The sequence below is a fragment of the Phoxinus phoxinus genome, assembly GCF_949152265.1.
Source record: "Phoxinus phoxinus genome assembly, chromosome: 23".
In the NCBI taxonomy this organism is placed as follows: Eukaryota; Metazoa; Chordata; class Actinopteri; order Cypriniformes; family Leuciscidae; genus Phoxinus; species Phoxinus phoxinus.
In genome coordinates this window covers 5,052,244-5,073,989 of record NC_136898.1, presented here as the reverse complement: position 1 = coordinate 5,073,989, position 21,746 = coordinate 5,052,244, and the positions used below count along the sequence as shown (strand labels likewise).

Here is a 21,746-nt window from a genome sequence, read left to right as displayed (position 1 = left end):
TGAATGCTGTATTAAGCTGCACAGCTGTTTTTAACATCAGAATAAGAAATGTTTCTTGAGCCGCAAATCACCATATCAGAATGATTTCTGAAGGATCGTGTGACACTGAAGACTGGAGTAAATTCAGCTTTAATCACAGGAATAAATTACATTTTAAAATAGATTTAAATAGTTATTATAAATTGTAATGGTATTTCACGATATTCAGTATTTTTGATCAAATAAATGCAGGCTTGGTGAGCATAAGAGAATAATAACATTTAAAAAAAGCCATTAAAAATATTACTGACAATTTTTTTAGGGTAATTTGCAAGTAAACATGCAAAGCTTTTGTAAAACACATTAGATTTCTATTTTTCAATATAGAATATGTAAGAGGATTAACACATAATCATCTTCAGCATGTTTCATTTTTCAATTAAAGTGTGTAAATAGCTCCCCCCCCCCCCCACACACACACTTTTTCAACTATGTGAAACTATTAAAAATGACAGGGACCTGAATAGGATATCTATATGTTTATATTATTTACATTTGCCAAATTATTCTAGTGCACAAAACAAGAGCATTTTGAAACATAATTTTGGCATCGTTGCTTACAGCACACTGCAAACATTAGAAATAATTGAATTTCTTTTATTACTGTAAGTGCATGCCATCTTCATAGCATAACTGTAGACATGCAGTGACCTCTTCCCCAATCATATTTTTTAATGCATTCACCAATCCAAAACAAGAGCATCATAATGGACCGGGACCAAGACCGCCACATCTCTCACACGTCTCAGATCCGCGTCGGCCCTTAACATTGTGACTCGCGAGTATCCAGGTCTGGGTGTCCAGGCCTGGGCGCAGAGATTGGCCCGGCGGGGATAGTGTGGCGTTTGCACTTCTCCAGCTGTATAGATTTAACCCCTCCTTTGTCAGCTGGACAATGGCAGGCCCCTCCCTCGCTGCTGAGCCGGGGCTTTTACTGGGCCCTTTGCCAGGGGAGGCTTTAAAAGGGTAGATGCACATGCCCAGCTTTCACTCTCACATCAGGACGTCCCAAGGGCATCGAAGCGAGGTGAGTTCTTCTCCGCTACGGGCCCGTCGTCTGTCCCCCAACTCCCTCATACGTTCACACCGCCACCGGCCTCGGCTTTCCTCTCATTCGCTCCGATAACTAGAGAATGACTCCAGTCAGTTTAGTCACATAGTCAACTTCTCATTTAGCTGCTCATCTGCATTCTGAGCATGTTTTGTGGTTTTGAGATATGATTTTTGGCATTTGTTTGTCTTTAGTGTAGGTTAATAGACTAATTACATGTTTAATCTGCTAATTTGAAGCGCTTGTTCAAACTTGCTCTTTGTTTTCTAGCAGACGAGATGACTCACCATTGCACCAAGTTCTCTGGCCATTGGAAGGTACGCTTGACACAGTGCTGTCACCCATCAGGATCCGCAAAACAACATTTCCTTTTCCAAAGAATCTTACACAAGTCCGAATAGATTGCATAATGATTGCAAAGGAATGCTGTTATCTGGAAGGTTTTGCTGTAATTCGCTAGTATAATTCTTGATATGCAACCACTGGTGTTGAACTTTTATAGTAGTTCAGATCCCATTTGGTGTTTTCCCCAACATGCAAGTCATAAGTGTGCCCTTAAAATCTTTAAAGGTGCTCTACCTCTGTCTTCCAGATCATCGTGTACGACGAGGAGTGCTTCCAGGGTCGTCACCATGAGTTCACCTCAGAGTGCTGCAATGTCATGGAGTTCGGTTTCGAGTCCGTGCGCTCATTGAGAGTGGAGAGCGGAGCGTGAGTGTTTTCTCCAAAGTCTTTGTTCCATAGTTCCAGAGGTTTGTGCCAATTATTTAGACTAACTGTGACTCCGGATCTGGGGAGAAGGATCACCCAAACCATGATTTGACCCTTTCACACACACGGAAATCAGCCCGCTTTGTTGTTGTTTTCTGAAGAAAATGCGAGTGGTATCATGCAGAACTCACTGTTATGATGCTGGAGAGTTGTAGGTGGTTGCTATGCACTTTCTTATTTGTTGTAAATAGTTCTACTCATGTTGAGGTATTCTAGTAGGTTGCTAGGGAGTTTTGCTACCATATTCTCAGTTGTTTCTCAGTAAAAAAAAAGTATTAATTTGGCTCAGGTTTACTCACCCTTAAAGTAAGTCTGCTTATCATTCATGTTGTATAACAAGCAGTGCTAGTGAAGTGCCAGAAGTTTAATATCTAAGGTTAATGGTTTGTTAAAATCGCTATGAGTAATAGTAATAGTGATTCTTGGTCAGCAGGGGTTTGTTTCACAACCGTGTCCTTGTTTCATGTGGCATTTTTTTTAGCAGAGAGGTCACTTAAGAAGTTTTAAGGACAGTCTGAAATGAAATGTGCATGGGCCCATCCATGTACCGATGCAAACATTTTGTCTTTGCACTGAACACTTTGCACTTGTTTGGCCTCTGAAAAAAAAAAGTAAGAAATCTACTATTATGTGTGCAAGCTTTTCTCCTTGTTGAATTTTAGCGCACAGTAAAAAACGATTTCTCAAATATAATTGGAGAATGCTTTACAAGAAAGTGCCATGACAGTCTTCTATTTCAAAATATCATATTTAATTTGCATTCGCTTTTATTTTTATATTTACAATTTTCATTCAGTTTTAGTTTTAGTGTGTTATGTGCTTTCATCATTTTTCGTAGTCTTTTAATATTTCTATTAAGCTTTAAATTCGTCCAGATTTAGTTATTTTAGTACTTCAACCTAAACCAAGGCAGCATTTCTAGTTTTTCATCTAATATGCCTATATGTATTTACATTTTAGCTTTATTTCAGTTAACGAACAGTATTTTCAATAGTTTTAATTTGAGTTAATGGAAACACTTTATTTTACAGTGTCACTGTTTCATATGTTACATGTAGTTACTATAGTAATAACTATACATTATGCATAATTACATGCAACTAACCCTAAACCAAACCATAACCCTATAGTATAGTAATCTGAGTAATTACTTAATATTACTCAGCACTTAAATGTATAATTATTAGACACCTTTAATAAAGTGTAACCATAACAACACTGTGGTCCAGAAGTTCGTCCAAAGCTCCTGTTTTCACCCTGCGTTTCTCTTCAGGTGGGTGGGCTACGAGCACGGCTCTTACCAGGGTCAGCAGTTTGTGCTGGAGCGTGGAGAGTACCCTCAGTGCGATGCCTTCGGGGGAAGCAATGCTTACCACATCGAGAGAATGACCTCCTTTAGACCCATTTCTTGCGCTGTAAGTTCACTTAACTAGCCATATCATGCATAAATTACCCATTTTGCATTGGTTTCCTATAACAATATCCACAATGATTGCAATTCATTCATATTGCAACCATCGTTTTGAGTATTGCATTGAAGAAAAAAAAAAAAAAAAAAGCTCCATGTCATTATGTTTGATATGATTGTACCCAGAACCACAGGGAGTGCAGAATGACTATCTATGAGATGGAGAACTTCCTGGGCCGCAAGGGAGAGCTCAGTGACGACTACCCTTCTCTTCAGGCTATGGGATGGTGCAACAACGAAGTGGGTTCTCTGCGTGTTCAGTCCGGAGCGTGAGTATCTGCATGGCATCTTCAATCCCCCCCCTCTCAATGCTTCTATTTCATGCTTTGTTTGTTCACCGCTATCTATTCTTCGCTCTGCATGCGACAGGTTTGTGTGCTACCAGTTCCCTGGTTATCGTGGATACCAGTATATCATGGAGTGTGACCGCCACTGTGGGGAGTACAAACACTTCAAGGAGTTTGGCTCCCATACCCAGACCCCTCAGATCCAGTCCATCCGCCGTATCCAGCAGTAACGGATTTCTCCTTGCCCTTCTCCTTGCAAAAACTCTCATGCCCCTTTCTGCCCGATGCTAAATAAACTGTCTTTCTTAAACCTCACTGACCTCCTGTTATAGATCTGTGTCCAAAATAAATAAATAAAACAGTAGAGTGCTTTTACTGAAACCTCAAAGCAGCAGTGAGGCTTTTTGGACACTTAAAAATAATAATAAATGGTGTGCCTTTTATTACAAATTGTTTGAAGAGAATGCATAGTCTCTGTGCCTTTAATCATGGAGGGAAATAAAATGCACTTTCACCCTTTTTCCGCCAGAGGGAGCGACATACAAGCCAAATGATTACAAATAAGAGAGGCATGCACTAAAAAAAGAATCAGGTTTAACGAGAAACAAAATATTTAGCAAGAAAACAGTCCAAAACATGGCTTAACTTGTACCTTAAAATTAAATACCATTGTTTGCCAGATTAAATCATATGAGCAGGAATTGAAATAAGATGCAGAAATAAGGTTTTAAGATAAGGGAATAAGATTGTTTTCTTGATGCAGTGTTGATAAAAGAAGTGGGATGCGCTTACACAACGATTTTATTCCGATAACATGGCGAAGACACTAGACTTTCCTACTATGATGTAGCCATGGGTTATGAATATTAATTACGTAATGTGACGTGCGTCAGTAGGGCCATCTGATTTGCTGAAAGTTGCGTGGGCGCTATTCAGACGGCGAATTAAAAAGTCCTTTTATGGAGAAGGTTTGACTTATGAATATTAATGAAGTTCAGTGAATGGGCGTTTCAGGAAGGTTACTAAGCAACGTCAGCGGAATCTATTTAATATGCATAACTCAAGCCTTCGCCGTAGTAGGCTTTGAAGTTTTGCGTGCTTCGTTTTTTATTTAAATTTTTTTGTGTGCTTTTGCTTTCATTTAAAGAGAGAGTATACATTCCGTAAATTAAGAGTCGAGAGGAATGTGAAAAAAGATAAATAAAACCAAATGTATTGAAACGCATTAAAATGCAAATAAAATCAAACTGAATAGAGATTCAAGACTATCTATACAGCCCACAGTCTACTATTGACCCTTTTCACAGACTATGATGACGCATTTTAACGGTCATCAACATCATAAATCCTGCAACAACAACAAAAAAAAATATTTTAATTTTAAGTAGAAAAAAAATAATAATAAAAGTTTAATGTGTTTATAACACTAGATTTTAGGTATTATATTAAATTTGCATCTAATTACAAGAAACTAGCTATCAAACCTTTTCACATTTCCGGGTTTCTTAGAAGCGGAAGTCATCATAGTTGGGTAAACTTCCATAGCGGTGAATGAGAGAGTACATTAAAAATATATATTTTTTGTGTTCCTTTTGGCATTTGCTTAAATACCAAACGAAAAACTACACAATAGTATTTTCAAAACTTACAAAAGAGCAAAAAAATAAAGAGAGAGACTGATAACAGCAGTCAGAAGAGGGAAATATGTCAACTTTACTGTCACTCCCTGTATTAGCAACACCCTCATAGCAGCTTTAGTTTTTTTTTTTTGTAATTTGATTCAAAGTAGGCCTATAGTGTTATAAATGTTTTTTTTAAAATAAAAATATTAATAAATAAAAACTTGCTGGATTTACGGTGCTGATGACCTTTAAAACGCGTCACCACAGTCTGTGAAAAGGGTCAGTTGGGCAATTTCGTGTCCTTCTTCACTGGTATTCAGCAGCTCCGCCTCGTTCCAGTTCCAGTTCCTTGTTTTGCAACACCAGCGCCGGGTCTTGCGTCGAACCGGCCGCTGGGAGGAAGTGCAGCTCTCAGAAGAGCCTGAATTTCACTTCACGACGCGCCGTGGGGCTCAGCTCACACACAAGCACTAAAACTAGAAAATAGTCGTATATTCCCATCTGGATTAACCTCAAGAAGAACTCTATCCCGGAGGGTCTGAGTGGAATCGGACTGGAGGGGTTTATGTGGACGAATATTGTGGTTTTGTTGAGCGATGTCGGAAGAGATGAAGACTTGGATCTGCGACCCAAACACGGATGGAAAAGAAAAGAGTGGTTTCTTTCGGCAGTAACATCGAAAATTCAAAATCAGATCTCGTTTGGAGGAAAGTACATTTAAAACCCTAGAACGAAGCGTATTGGGGTTAAAAGTCACGTCGTGTTGTTGTTGTTGTTTTTCGCGAAACTCGTAGTTTCGTCCATATAAGCTTGAGTTTGAGACGCACAAGATCTCGCGCAGAGATTTCAGTGTGAGCTCTTTATTTTTGTGTTTTTATTTACAAGATATTAAAAAAAAACACAGTAGCTGTGTTTTCTATATATATATCCCTGCCTTGCTGTTCATCGGACCACGTTTTGTGACACCATCGCGACTTTTTTTTTTTTTTTTTTTTTTGAAAAAGGAAACTCGGATTGCTTTCGTTCACATTCGCTTATTTCCTTTTCTAGCGCCCCCCTCTCATCTGTAGGTTACAGTAGAGCAACATCTCAGCCGTTCTTGCTCTCATTATATAAATACACTGACGAGCAACAAAACCAGTTAAGGAGGAACAACTGTCTGCATTAAACCGCACAAGGCAATGGACTTGCCACATCAAAACACAACTAGTTTAATTGTGTCTCTTTAATTGGCTTGCGAGATCAAGACAACCAGTTTGGATCAGCCAGAGGAGTGACAGGCAGATCTCAACCATCGTGCTACAAAAATGCGGATTTGTATGTGATATTACCAGGATATTTACATGTATGCATATTCTCTTTAGATCTTGAATGCGTTTAGCCTCGCATTTGTGGATATTCAGGAAACAATCCAGCCCGTGTCGCACAGATAGCCATTATTTATGTTTCTCCAACCATTGGGCTTCAGATTTCCACCATCTTTACGCCTTTTAAGAAAAGGATACATATTACCCTTATTATATGCGGTCCGTTTGTTTGCTGTCAGCTGGTAAATGTGATCAAACAGGGAAATATTGGCGTCCATTTTCATTCCTTATTGTGTTTTTGCAGCGAGCTGGCTTGCTTATTTTAACACCCTAAGGATATCGTCTTCTCCGCTCGTTTACGACTTATTTTCTATATCTTGTTGGTTTTAACCGGATTGCATGGTCGTTTTGATTAGAGGATCATCTTGGGGATTGATTTTATATGACTGACGGGCCAGCTTGTGTAGTTAACTCGCTACTCGCTATTTCCATCCATCTGAACGAACGGTTGCTCAAATTAACTTGCATGTCATTTTTGTAAGGGTCGTTATACCGACAGGTGGGTTGTTCGCATTAAACTCACCCAAAGGATGAGTGCTGGATGGGGGCATCTGCAGGCTAGAATCGCTTAATCGATATGATCGTTATCACCATCTAGAATTATTACTGGAGATGATGCCATGCACATATTTTCTTCCTCTTTGAAACAAGAAGCCATTTCTGCAATTCCAGTGGACCTGAGGGTGACGTTGCTTCATAGATAAGCACCGTATATATTTTCCACTCAGAGTGGATTTTTTTCTTCTGGGTTTTTTTTTCCGTGTATTTTCAGCCACGATGGTTGATTTCTGAGAGCATTTTTTAGTGCTTTGGAAACAATAATAAAACAACTGGGGCTGGAATAGATGTTCGCGCCTCTCTCGCGCATCATCATCCTCATCACCACCACCACAGCTCCCGCGCTCGTCTCGTGCTGTTGATTCCGCCCGCGCGCGAGCGCGCAACATCATCGTTCCCTCACGTTCTCCCTCACTGCTGGTTCTGGTACCGTTAGCGAGTCGGTTCGACCCAGAGGGCTCGAAGATGGCGGACCTCGAAGCGGTTCTCGCGGATGTCAGCTACCTGATGGCGATGGAGAAGAGCAAATCTACTCCAGCGGCCCGGGCGAGCAAGAAAATCATCCTTCCCGAACCCAGGTAAGCGAAACGAGTCTGTCTGACACTTAATTCATGCATAATATATTATAATATTTCATCGTGAGGAGGTGGGTTGACGTGTCAACATATTGGGTTATTAATTTCCCCTCTATTTTGACTGAATATTCGTGTAATTTGACGTTAAATAACGGTTAGAAATTCTCTGTTACCATTTAGTAATGGTGGCCTCTCTTGTACACACAGGGATTGCTGTTTACTTATTGCTTTCGCTTACAAAAAAAAGTACTATGGTATTGTCGGACAAGCTGCTCGTTTATTTGGAGATATGCTTAATACCATATTATTTAATTACTTAAAAATGCCAAGCAAAAACGATAGTTTAAATAGTATAACTAACGTTAGGCCTGTTCTGAGACCAGCACTTTACCATGGTAACACCACAGTACTTTTTTTCTAAGCGTTGGCAGGTAACGCTGGCTCAATCCTAATTATTAAGGTTTTCTTGTGTTAAAAAAGCCTGTCTCACACATTTTGTGCTGTGTTTTAGTGTTTTTGAGGTTGTTCAGCAGTTACTGAGGCCTGTTGGGAAAATTCCCCCGTGTAAATCAATGGCTCTTATCACCTGTAGGTTTGCACCAGGTTGAGGGTGATATTCACTGTAAACAGGTCGAAATTCTGGCATTGGCTTCACATTTGGACTTGCATACTCAAGGCATACAAATGCCCTTTGTTGTTTTTTGTGTGTGACTGTTTTAAATTGTTATAGGCTACCTTGGAAGCGCAAAAGTTGACTGACTATTGTAAGGGAGTATGAATGTTCAAATGATGAATGTTTCTCATAACTCGTACCAGTTAACATTCAGTCTGCTATTTTCCTTTTGATTAATCTAACGAATAACCCACAGATTATTGAATTAATTGTTGTACATGCATAAACCACTTAATATTAGCTAGGCATTCAACTCAACAATACTTGCCCTTCAGGCCCTGTTTACATCTGGTATTAAGATGCGTTTTGGTAAATCGTATATCACAAGCGGACGTCACTAAATGCAGGTGTAAACGGGGTGTAAAACGTTTTGAGCTTGTCCACTTTCAACTACTTCCAGAGGTAGTCAAAAACGCATTCGACTGTATTGCTTTCGTAGTGTAAACGTTCATGTGGTCGAATGTGTTCAAACAGCCTCAAAAGATGGTCAACTCTCGGCCTACTGACCTAAAGCATAAACATTAAGGATATGGGAAGCGCCAAGTTTGTAGCCTGGCTCCGCCCTCCTACGTACTTCTGCTCAATTTTCATTTTCCTTCAGTACTAGGTCTGGGATTGTGGTATATTCTTGGGTTTTCTCAGATAAATTTTTTGCAGGTCCAATCAGCGAACAGAGGGGCTGAGAACAAGGTTGTGCGCTAGTTTGAGTCGTCATACGTCACGACCAAACGTTAGCGATTGGTTATGGCAGATCCAGAGTGGCTCCGGGCAGATCCAATAGTTTTAAACTTCAACAGAGGACCCGCCTTCAAGGAAGTTAACGCTTGTCAATGGAGAGAGGCCAGACTCTCTGTACAAATGAAATGTTCGAGAGTCTGGTAGAACCAGGCTACCAAGTTTGGTTTGAAAATGAAAAATGTACTCGGGACAATCAAGGCTCCAGGCTGAGACCCTTTTTCCTCCGGTGCGACAACATTTTTTTAGAGGTCGCACTGGTGCCACCACCTTGTTGCACAAAGAGCTGCCATTTTTGTTATATATGAACATCAAAGGGCAAATAAAACCGCGCTGCGCTACATGGACCGCTTATCAGCTTAGAGAAGTAATAGACAGCACAGCGTGATTTCAGAACCGGTTTTCCCGCAGACCAATCTTTGATCACACGACAGCGCTTGGAGATCCAGTGAGAAAGTGCTGTTTTTCCAGCACTTCAAAGCTCTAAATATCATCCAATTTTAATGTTACTCCTAATGTGATGATTTGTAAAACTAAAAGTAAAAAAAAAAAAACGAACACTTCGTGGCAAACAAACACTTTTTAAAAAAACAAACAAACATGAAAACATGTAAAGAAGTAGGACGTCACAAAAGTCTCATAAAAAACAAAATCTTTTTTTCATTGTTATTGAATTACACTGAAAGCAAATAAACAGCTCTCCTTTTATAATCACTGAAGCTGACGGTCGGTTCAGTATGATACTATAAAAGAACAATGGCACATTTAATAACATTATTGTTCTTAATAAAAGTACATTTTATCTGCATCACAATTTCAGTTCAGTGCTTTACTGGCAAATTTCCAATAAACAAACAAGTAATATTATTAGTAACTACTCTTTATTAATGCATTTTATGATTAAATTAACTTTATAATTAAAAATCCAACCAGCACCACCAAATCAGGTGCTGGCGCACCATCTCTAGAACTTGGTCAAGTGGCTGTCCGAGCAGAAACGAAAGCTCATTCTCTCCATGTGTTTTCCATCGTTTCCAGGTGCGCTCGCATGTAAATTGCTCAAGCTTATTTTGTCCATTAGATTGAAAAAGATCTGAAAAAAAAAATATTCAATGATATTTTGCTTCTGTTGAAACCGTCAGCCAGCAATACATTTAGCCGCCCATAGACCCTGCCCTCGAAGAATTCAGGACAGAAGTTGTTGAAAATGGACAAAAGAGACGGATTAAAATACCATGTGTAAACGGGTATGTTTCCCTCGTTCACTTGCGACCAAAACTTATCTTAATACCAGGTGTAAACAGGGCCTTAGAGAGCGACTACATTAATCAGGTGGTTACTTTGGTGTCTTTAGAAATACAAAAATTAACTAGATAGACCTAGTATATTTTTAGTTATGGTCTTTGTTGGAGTTGATTGTACCTGTTCTCTCGGATATCATGCGAGAAGTCCATTGTATGTATTGGATTTTTTTTATTGCCACTGTCCGAAAACCGTAAAAGTGATAAATTGGCTATGCCGTCACTTTTTATGTAGTTATTTGGCCGTTTACAACCCCGTCGGGAGACTGAACAGTGAACACTGTAAATGTTGTTTAAACCTGCTTTTGGTAACAAACCGAGGCCAAATCAAAAGGAAATGGTATTTCAGATTTCATAGTTTGCTCATCTCATGGGATCACTATGGGGATATGACTGTCAGTTTACAATGTAAAGCCTGTAGTTCAACACAAAGGTTTTATTGTACAGTTTACATGAACGTGTCTCAATATAGACTCTGCATCCGTGGAATTGCAGTAGTTGGAATGTTTTTAAAGTTTATATAACTCTTAAAAGTGATTAGTGATCTCTGTGTAGCTCAGAGCTTTTTTCTGCAGGGTTCAAATTTGTGGCCCCACCCAAAAAATGAATGAATAAATAGGGAAAGCAAGAATTGATAAGTATGTAAATGTGTAGCTTGAAATGCAATGTAAGTCGCTTTGGATAAAAGCGTCTGCCAAATGCATATGTAAATATTATAAAATAGGTATTGTTTTCATTAGGGATGGACATTTTTCAGAATTGGAATATTTGGGCTGATAAAAAAAACACACACAAATATTCAATTATTGTACAGAACGTACATATAGGCCTACACTTGAGATTATGTTTATATTGTTTCATATGTGGAAAATAAATAACAAGAATATCCACATGCTTGAGTGAGTGACACAAAGATAAGTTTCTTACCTTGAGAAAGTTTCTTACCGTGCTATGCGTTTTCTATGCTTTATGTTTTCTGTTCTTAAACCCATCTCCCTCAACGAAACTTAAAGAAAGCATACTTTCGATAATTTTGCTGTTAGATCAGTTATCTTCTCGGCTCGCTCGGAGAGCAGGAGTGCTGAATGGTTTTAAATCGCTTGAATGTTTAAATTGGCAAGACTTAAGAATACATGCAAATTATAAACTTAAGTGAAAGTCTTGTATCGCAGCGTGCAGCTCGCTACGATTTGATCTGATGATCTGTGTGGTTTAAATTACAAATTTAACCAACATGTTATTGTACATATACATAAATGTTTGCGGAAATATCCTGAATTCTGAGTGCTAAACCTGCAGGAATTAGTAAAATTATGCACAATACCTGGCCCGCAATCCCCTGCTGAAATTCAGGCCCTGATGATTATGATAATAATAATAATGCATTTAAAAACACCAGTGTGAATGTGATGTTGACTGATACATTATCACAACTAAAAAGGTTGAATTTAGGCTACTTTATAGTCCACGCACAAGTCATGCACCGATTACAATTTTCTAGGCCGATTCCGATTTTTCATTGAGTTTGACCTGCCGATGCCGATTTTAGCCGAATCTGATTACATTTTTTCTAACTACTTTACAGCACACATAAATATTTATTTTCTATCTTTTCTTTAATAGGATATTTTACATTTTGCATAGAATTTTTTTTTAACAGATAATTGCTATAAAATAGAACTATATAAATTACTCCTGGTGTGGGAATTCAACTAAAATAAAGCTTATACTGTATATTCTGACTAGTTAACTCGTTTTTTAATTTTCTTTTATAAAACATTATATACTTTTACCCAAACTGAATAATAAAAAAGTTTAAATGGGTAAATGTTCTACAAATATTTGTCTTCATTTTCTTTTCTGACATAGCCTAGCCTAACCCAGTTCTTGTTAAAACACACTAGACATGCAAATTCTGTGCATTTTGGGCACTTTTTTGTGTGAAATCAGATTTGTTTTGTCCATCAAAAGTGTGCTTTCACTTTAATTGAGTGTGAGCAGCGCAACAAAAATAGACTCGGTGCGACGCTCCTGCTTGACGCTCCCGCGCTGCTCATTGATTAACATGCACGGCGAAAAAAAATTTAAATGCGCTGCTCACGTTTGCGGTGTGAAACTGCCGTAATTCACAAGGTTTCCTGCATGTGGGTTCCGTGTGCACGCGTGATGCTAAGTTGCGCAATGTTAATCATGCGGCGCCCGAGTGCATTTGACCAGCGTAAAATCGGCACATGTCAGACTGACCGGCTGATCACGTGAATCGGTGCATCTCTACATTTTACTCTGTTCAATTAGGTCAAAGCACTTTTGTTCAAAGTGGCCAGATTGATTCACTTAACTTTAAAATGTACCTGCCTCCAAACTAGGGCTGCTTGATTATGGAAAAAATCACAATCACGATTATTTTTGGTCCAGATTGAAATCCCGATTATTTCACATGACTTTGGAAACGTGTTGCATTTATTAAAGTCACCTTTCAACCATTCTTTAAAAAATCAAAATTGTAACATTTTATTGGACTTTTTGAACTTTTAAAATAAATAATATAACAGATAATACTTAAGTATTTTAATAATTCCCACAGGTCTACCACTAACATTGATTCACTTTAGCAAGTAGATTGTATGAGTATCCTAAATGAATCCACAGATTATGAAATCAAATCAATCATTTTAAAACTTTCTCCAAGACTCAATTTCACAAACCGCGTGAGTGTTCAGCGGTGCCGCGCCTTCTCTCTCTCTGTCTGTCAAAATGGGTTGGACAAGGCAATCGTCGAAACTACACTCTCGCGTTTAGGAGTCGGGACATGGCGGAATTGTCACTTGTACAATCGGGGCAGCATTGCATTTGCATTGTAACTAAAGTTGATCATTTTCACTTCTTTTTAAGTCTTATTAGTTTAAACATTCAAACTGAGAGAGGTTATGGCTTCGGGAGGGGCGGATGTGCGCGTGTCATTCTGAACACAAGACAAAATAAGAGTGTTCTTGCACAACAGAATAGGGCTGAACGATTAATTGCATTTGCGATAATATTATGATGAATATATGATGAAACGCGATTTTGTAATCGCAAAAGCTGCGATTACACTCTGGTCACGGGACACGCGATAGTAATGCAGTCTGCACTGCAGATGAAGCATCAACTTGGACAGTTTGAGAACAGTTTGTTTAATTAATGTGATTGTGTTATAGATTCTCTTCAACGATTATGTATGAATTCAGATAATTTCAGAATCAAGTCTGAGCTTATAAACACAGATGCGTGATGACGCTGCGTGTGCTTTATAAAAAAACGTATTCTGCTGGCTTCTAATTCCTCTGTCACACACACATTCGAACCTTCCGAAAAATAGTATTTCATACAGTTCGGAAAAGTTTAACCGAATTGGACATTCGCTTCATTGCACTACTAGATCATGGCCCTAGATATGCGCTGTGAAATACGCGCCCTTTGCTTGATGTTACTCTAGTAGTGCGCGGTCTCGCCCGCTGGTATTTTCCTTACAAATGCTCTATAAAGGCATCATATGTATTTTGGAATGCAGTTGGCTTGTATATTAAAAATATGAAAACCATCGGCAGAAGCTGCTTTCAATTTCAAATACTCACGCCCGCTTTGTGAAGAGCGCTCTCACATGCGGCTGTGAGCGACTGTCTACGTGGTTAAATGTACTTGCTTCTCAAAATGCGTTTGACGCGAAATTAATGTAAACAATCAGTTATGTCTTAAGTTATTAAACAGACAGGACAAACCACACCTTATATTTCAAAAGAGATCTGTGCATTAGTGTGAAGCAGCTTATCGTATCTAAACTGAGAAAGAAAAATCACTTAATCACAGCTCTTGAATGGAAAACATTCAGACTACTCTTAAATACTGAAAGCACTCTTTGTTTATTGCTTGTAATGTTTTTTCCCATCTTTGTTATTGATAGCTTTTATGTTTTGAAGCTATTCGTTTATATAGCCTATTTAAAATTCTTAACATGTAATTGTATTGATTTCGTTTTTTAATGTGTAATTATTTTTAAAAGTAGCCTACTTATAATTACATATGTAATTAAATAATAGTTAAAGTTTTTATTTTATTATACAAATATTTATTTGATCGGCTCATGAGGCGCCTAAAGATTCCCATCCATATTTTACAATTATGTATTGCTTGTGTTTGTTGAATAATATAAAAGATAAAGAGCTTAAAAAATAATCGCATATTAAATCGCAATATTGGTGAAAATAATCGCAATTAGATTATTTTCAAAAATCGTTCAGCCCTACAACAGAACATGGCAAAATAATCGCTTTTACTCGATTGTACTATTTTGGTGATCGTTGGGGGCCGAAATCGAAATTCATTTAATTGCACAGCCCTACTCCAAACACTGGTAAAGATTTTGTTTAACTTGTTGCTTTAACTGTTAGTTAAATGTAAAGTTGCATGCATTAACCTCCGTGTTCATGACTTTTGTTTTGTAGCATGCAGTTTAAAATCGTGCTATGATTTTTGTTTATGTGATGAGTCCAAAACCTTGATCCAAAAATATCTTTAGTGCATTTTTAAGTGCTTAATTTTATTACGGAATCTTTCGGATTACCTCCCACTTATTTATAGAGCTGATCCTTAGTGATTGTCACCCATGTAAACACAACATATAGCCCTGCAAAAGCATTCAACTTCTATGAGTAGACCAGCATCCAAACAGAGCCACGGTAAACTCGCGGCGAGATTAATTTACGGTTAATCATCTTCCTTCCTACGCCAAGGCTAATATAAAGTCTCTCCATGGTCCGGGATGATGCTTGTGCCGGTGGGCTATTTAGCATCCCGGATGAAGTGGTAATGCACGGTACGAATCTGAAACGATAACGGTTGGCTTTTCCGTTCAACAAATGGTAAGCCATACATCCGCTCCTCATTGTAATTAGTCTGCTTTAGTGGCTCTGTTTGCTCTGAGGGATTACAGTAGTCCGCAGCAGGACGGCATTACCACAGATCGAGTGAAAGCATTAGCCGTTGACATCAGTGTCCCCATCATTAGCATTATTATGGGCTCCATAAGCTTTGTGCCACTCCCAGCTGCACCTTCTGACTAACACAAGCCGTTTAACATCAAAATTTCCTTGTGACATTCGAGTGCTTGTTTGTTGTTATCCAGTAAGCAACTGTGTTAAACAACTGTGGTGTAAGAGAACCATATCAATATCCCATATTGGCAGCGGTAAGGATCCAGTGTGCATAAAAACATAAGCTGATGGTACAATAAAGGCGTTTGTTAATAAATAGAAGGTACTTTGTCCTTTGCCAGCAGTGAAAGTAGCGGCGGAGAGAGATAGCGCGGCTCTGCTACATTCTCCTCGGGCCAGTCGCGAGCCCGCTGGCAGAGAGGTGAGATTTTGACAGCATGACTGGAAGTGTTTGAGGAGCTGGCGGGATTGTTTGACAGCGAGACGTGTGGAAGAGACTGGAGATTGTTTCAGTCACGTAGACGTTGGACCGTGGGACGGAACTGATGCGATTGCAGACAGAGAAAGAGATGAATGCGTCTACTCTGAATCCAGTGAGAGACAGACATCAAGGGGTCGAGGATGTTGTGGTTGAATGCACGGGTGCAATCCTACGTTTTAAATCGCATCCATTAGTCGGTGGTTTTGAACTAGTTACCACTTTTGCGATGCTAAAGGCCAGTTAATGTGTCATAATAATGTAGGCCAGGTGATAAAAAATGAATGCGCTGCGTGAGTGAAACATGTAGTCATTAATAAATGAGAAGTTTGTTTATGTCTTAAAAGGGTTCGTTGCAGGCTTGAGGTTTCAAACACTCAAGTGTATCGTTTAGGAGCGCTCCAGATATCAGCTTTTGGTTTTTACAGTAATGTGTCAGGTCATTTATTAGGGCATGGCGCTAAAATGTTGCTTTTACGCCTATATTGAGCCGATAAAGCTCTTTTTATGTATCTGCTTAGAAATTACTTGAAGGGTGGGTTTTCAGCATGTTAAATGCAAGAAATATAATTATTTTATGTTATATGCACCAATATAACAAATGCATGCTAATAAACAGCAGTACTGTTCAAAGGTTTGAGGTTGATAAGATTTTTTATGTTTTTTAAAGAAGCCTCTTATGCTCACCGAGGCTACATTTATTTGATCACAAATAAAAGAATAACTATAATTTTGTGAATATTATTACAATGTAAAACAACTGTTTTCTATTTTATATGTTATATATTCCTGTGATATCAAAGCCGAATTTTCTGCATCATTACTCCAGTCTTGAGTGTCCCATGATCTTTCAGAAATCATTCTAATATGCTGATTTGCTGCTCAAGAAACATTTATTATGTTCAGTGTTGAGAACTGTAGTTTATATTTGTAGAAACGTAACACTTTTTTCTTTTAGGATTGATGAATAGAAAGTACAAAAGAAAAGCATATATTTAAAATGGATATCTTTTGTAATATTATAAATCTATTTATTGTCACTTTTCATCAATTTAATGTGTTATTACTGAATAAAAGTATATATTTCTTTAAAAAAATATCTTACCATTTTAATGAACATTTTTGAATGATGATAAAAAAACAAATTGTTGATTTAGGGCCATGAATTGATTCAGTGAAAAGGATCAAACTTTCCAATGCCATTTTTACCATTTTAACGGCCAAATATGAATTGCATTATTTCTTCATGATATTCACAATATTGCCAACTAAATTACTATAGGAATATAATGAATATTAATATATCATTGCACAGCCCTATTTATAATAGCAATCCTGATATCAGCCCTGTCCATTTGCCATAATGTGTCAGGTCAATTACTACTGGGGTGTCTGTTTCTGGTCCAGGACTGCAGGAGCATGTTTGGGGACACCTCTATCTCTCCTGACCTGCACTCTGACTCTGTGGGGCTGTGGTTGGGTGATAATGAGCCCTTGGAGGGGGTGCTAATTGATTCAGTCTCCCAAACTTGCTGCTTATTAACACCCTCTCCCAGGGCAGTGCCCTCCTTTGGGAAGCGACGGGCAGAGAATTGAGCAGGTGGTTGTGGAGAAATCTAAACTAAGGCCGGGATCGAGGTGGAAGGACAGTGTGGGAGGCTGACTTCAGGAAAATATTCCCCTCGGTGACTCAAATCCAGTTGCATCTCTCTCAGGACGAGATGGGTTTTAGCTGGTGTGGGGTTTGGATGATGTTTGTTTTGCATATGAAGTTTTGAACTAAAGTCATTCTTTGTTTACCCATTTTCTCACAGTATTCGGAGTGTCATGCAGAAGTACCTGGAGGAAAGGGATGAACTGGCTTTTGACAAAATCTTCAACCAGAAGATTGGTGAGTTTTCTCAATGCTTCTTGTTGCTTTGACCCAGTTTTGCATTGCCAAAAGGTCATTTCAGCTTTGTATAAGGGACATTTTTAGGACCAAAACAGAGTAATTCTTTGAATAAGCATCTAGAATACACCACATACCCTCGAGGAGAACATTTTAATCACCATGAAGTTAAATAAGGATCTTGTAATTCCTTTTTTCTTATCTGAGTCAAAGAAGGCTCTTTGTTCTTCATCACTGGCCATTATGTCTGCTTTTCTCTGAACAGTCACCTGAACAGTTAAACTCTTTGTCAGACAGCGTGTCGTACAAATGCGCTTTTGTTGTAGTTTGATGAATGCATATGCCCAAATAACCTCAGGTTTACCCTAGTGAAAGCATGCTTTTTTCCACTTGGCGCTATTGGAGAAAAGGCGTTTGCTGTAATGTGTGAAGTGTGAGCTGTGAAGGCATCATGGGAACACGGCAGCCAGCCCCAGATTTTGATTAACTTTAATTTTTACTTACTTTTGTGTCTGAAGTCCCAAGTGAGAAACTGCTTCAGTGGTTTCTCTCTCCCTCTCCTGACTTATTTCGCTCACATTGCCTCCATGGATTATACAATAACATGCTGATAGTGTCTTATGTTATATTCAATATGCAATATACAAATATGTGATGTGATAATGTATTATAATCCATTTAAAAACTGAACATGATATAATCAATTTGTTTCACATTCTTTCTGGGAACAAAAGCATCACTACAACGTCTGAAAGTGAACAGCAGTGTTTTAGCATTACGTACTAAGTATTGTCACAAATCTGACAATGTAATTTTAACATCAATGTAAACAAAACAAAAATAACTATTTAAATTCCAACAACTCGTTGCTCAACTTGGTAATATATCTTTATATCAACTTGAAAACTTAACATCAAGAACATCCAGGTAAAACAAAAACACCTGAAACTAAGGATTTTTTTTTAGTTTATCTTTGTTATATTAAAAAAAAAGCAAATTACAAACAATAGGACAAATACAATAAAAGAAAGATACAAATGAAATAAACAGTGCTTAAAGTTTTTCAGATAGGCCTACATTAAATCTATTTAACAGTAGCATTCATGTAAGAAACAATACAGAAACTGAATAATTAAATGTAAAACTGCAGTCTTCATATTAATTAAATATACATTGATTAATATTAAAGCTATTAAAGTGATTCTCTTTTTCTTTTGTTGCATACTAAATTACACTGCTGTCACTTTAAGAGCTAATGCACATCCCATTGACACGCATCCAATTTCTTTCCCAAATGTTTAAGACATAACCGACTGTGTTTACATGAAGACTCGCCAAGTTATGCATTTTGACATAACTGTGTGTATTTGGTTGTTTGAATTTGGGATCACGCGCTGTCCAAGAGGCAGCTTTCTCTGCACACGCTTCGGGTGTGTGTCAGATAGTGCGAGTACCGATATGAGTTGATTTCTGCAGCTTATTCTGCTGAATAACTTTTTAACATCACTCAAGCCACATGTAAGGAACATTTGCATTCCCAGCCTATTCTCTAAACTTTTAACTTTTTGAAGTAGCCCATTAAAATCATACATCTCCTTCAGTACTGTTTGAAAAGCATCCCACGATGCACCTCTTGTAGTTAAGAAGCTATTCTAATATGTTGAAAAAACTAATAATAAATAATACGTAGGTGTGTCCAGACATTTGACTGGTAGTGTTTGTATATTCTTATTAATGTTTTCATAGGCTATATGTTTGTGTGACTGTCAGTGTTGTTACAAAAGTGCATAGTGTATGATGAGTCACTATTATTTATCTATATATATAAACAAGTGGCCTTCCTGAGTGGGAAACCTGTTTGTGATCTTAACAGGGAAATCAAACCGCTATGCGAGTGACCTGTCTATAAGGCTAAGTAAAAACAACAAAAAAGCATTAATTAAATGAAAGAAGTATTTTCACTATAATGCAAATATCTGACGCTTGCAAATATTCCAGGTCCTTTCTGAAGCGAGACGTGAAGCAGGAAACCAAAGTCCGCTGCGATGCCGCTAGTTCACCATACTGAATTTGAATGACAAATGTCTCGGTTTTGCATCTGACCAGTGGAAGGGGATAATGACTCAGCCGCTGGTTGCATAATCAGATGCTTCCCTTCTGTCTTTGTCTTTTAACCCTCGTTCCTGTGGCATTTCGTGTTTATTTGATGAACCGAATAATGTTGCATGATGGCTTCTCTGAGTTAATTCTTTTAGGTCGCGTTCAGTTGTCATGGCTGTGGCATATTGGTTTGTTTTTGTTCTTGTGGGTCTTGATTTACTGAAAACACTTCCTACTGTGAAGACCCTACACTCGCTGTGATCCACCTAGTCATATGAGACCTAATAGGGAGCAACAAGTAGCTTTTACCATTAAAATTTCATGAGAAATGAATAGAAATTAATCTTGCTTAGCAGGAGGAGATGTAGAGAAAAACACAAAGATGAAAAGCTCAGGCTCAGGGGTGTCTGTCGGCCGAGAATGACAGGGGAAAATGCCATCCTCCTTCATTGATTTAATTTGATCTGACAGTCACAGCCATGAAGACGTTCGCGTGGAAAAAACGAGCGTTTGATGTTTGACTTTATTGGCAGCAGAACTCGATTTACTGGCACATCTGGAATGGTCTAGAATAGATAATACTGTCTATACATGTTATAATATGAAAAGCATTAATAAACAATGAAAGATGGAGCAATGGGGTTGTTTATCCAATTCTGAGTTTTTTTTTTTTTTTTTTTTTTCAGCAAGATTTGAGATGTCGTGCTGAAGTTTAATATTTAGGTTAAGATTATCAACGTTGTTCTGAATGTTTTGATTGATTTTAATGCATTTCTTTCCTCCACATTAAAAGCTTTGAAGTTCTTAATAGTCCTTTTGAGCCATTTGACCAGTATCTGTCTACCGTAATGGGAGACAAAACATAATTTTCCTCCTTTGTGCCCGACAAGTGTAGCATTTCACAGCTTTCACTGTCTTTTCTACGCTCACAGGTTGAGCTAAATAATTTTGCCCCCATTCTTAAACTCTTCCATGACCTACATGCACCAAAGATCTTGCATGCTCTGCAGATCAATAAGCTTTCTGCGTTGATTCTTTTTGTCTGGGAAGTCACGACTGGCTGTAATAAATAATGTGGGGCAGCTCAGGTTGAAGATGAATAGCCCTGTTAGCAGAACGACGTTGGTGTATCGGTGCACGGGCACTTGTATGCATGGATCTGTGCAGAACCGTGACAGTTTGACAGCAATTTTTGGGCTGATGATGTCTCTCCATTCCCCTCTTCATGACACATGCTTTATTGGACCGCGATGTTGGTACTGTGCAACAGAGATGCTGCACTGCAGTCCAATTCTCTCTCTCCTTTGTGCTCTTCTACTCCTGTTGCTCTTTTACTTGTTAGCATGCTTCACTTTGTAGCAGCTGACATCAATTTTGCTTTTTGCAACATTTTTGGAACAAGGTCTTAAACCCTGTGCAGAAATGAATCTTATTGTTCTGTTGTGCTACAGTTAATGTTTGAAGTTAATGTTTGAACATTAACATGACAACCAGAGATGTAGATGGGGATGTTTACGGAGTAGCTTACCCTAAAGGGAACCATTTACTAGTGTTGTTTTTGGCGGCTTGTTTTAATTTTAGTTTTAGTCTAGTCTTTGTGTCAAGCTGTCATTTTAGTTTTTGTTAGTTTGTCACGTTCATACTCTTTCTAGTCTAGTCAAGTTTTACTCTACGAAAACTGATGACATTTAGTCTAGTTTTAGTAATTGAAAATTGTATTTTAGTCTCTTTTAGGTTATGCAATTCTATTTAACCCAGTCAATATAGCATTTCAAACAAGGTTATCTTATTATATTTAGGGCTGATGCTGGCAGGTTTTTTTTTTTTACCACTTCAGTGTTAACGGACCAACTACCGGCG

General features: G+C 38.2%; 2 protein-coding genes across 5 annotated transcripts in view; both read left to right on the top strand.

Annotated features, from left to right (window-relative positions):
* Positions 1–1,009: 1,009 nt before the first annotated feature.
* cryba4 (crystallin, beta A4) lies at positions 1,010–3,931 on the top strand. Of its 3 annotated transcripts, none has more exons than XM_079599383.1 (6): positions 1,010–1,066; positions 1,364–1,407; positions 1,683–1,801; positions 3,135–3,276; positions 3,456–3,598; positions 3,699–3,931. In XM_079599383.1, exons 2-6 carry the CDS (start codon positions 1,369–1,371, stop codon positions 3,844–3,846), a joined length of 591 nt encoding a protein of 196 aa, XP_079455509.1. In that variant the 5' UTR covers positions 1,010–1,066; positions 1,364–1,368; the 3' UTR covers positions 3,847–3,931. The 3 variants fall into 3 exon arrangements, with proteins under 3 accessions (XP_079455509.1, XP_079455511.1, XP_079455510.1); XM_079599385.1 differs by having other exon boundaries at positions 1,012–1,066; positions 1,361–1,407; XM_079599384.1 differs by lacking the exon at positions 1,010–1,066 and adding an exon at positions 1,162–1,181 and having other exon boundaries at positions 1,361–1,407.
* Positions 3,932–5,630: 1,699 nt separating this feature from the next.
* Positions 5,631–21,746, top strand: part of grk3 (G protein-coupled receptor kinase 3) — a 73,429-nt gene continuing 57,313 nt past the window's right edge. For both annotated transcript variants that reach the window (XM_079599290.1, XM_079599291.1), the window contains exons 1-2: positions 5,631–7,741; positions 17,710–17,786. In XM_079599290.1, coding sequence (XP_079455416.1) covers positions 7,629–7,741; positions 17,710–17,786 — 190 coding nt within the window. In that variant the 5' untranslated portion in view covers positions 5,631–7,628. The remainder of the gene's footprint in view (positions 7,742–17,709; positions 17,787–21,746) is intronic.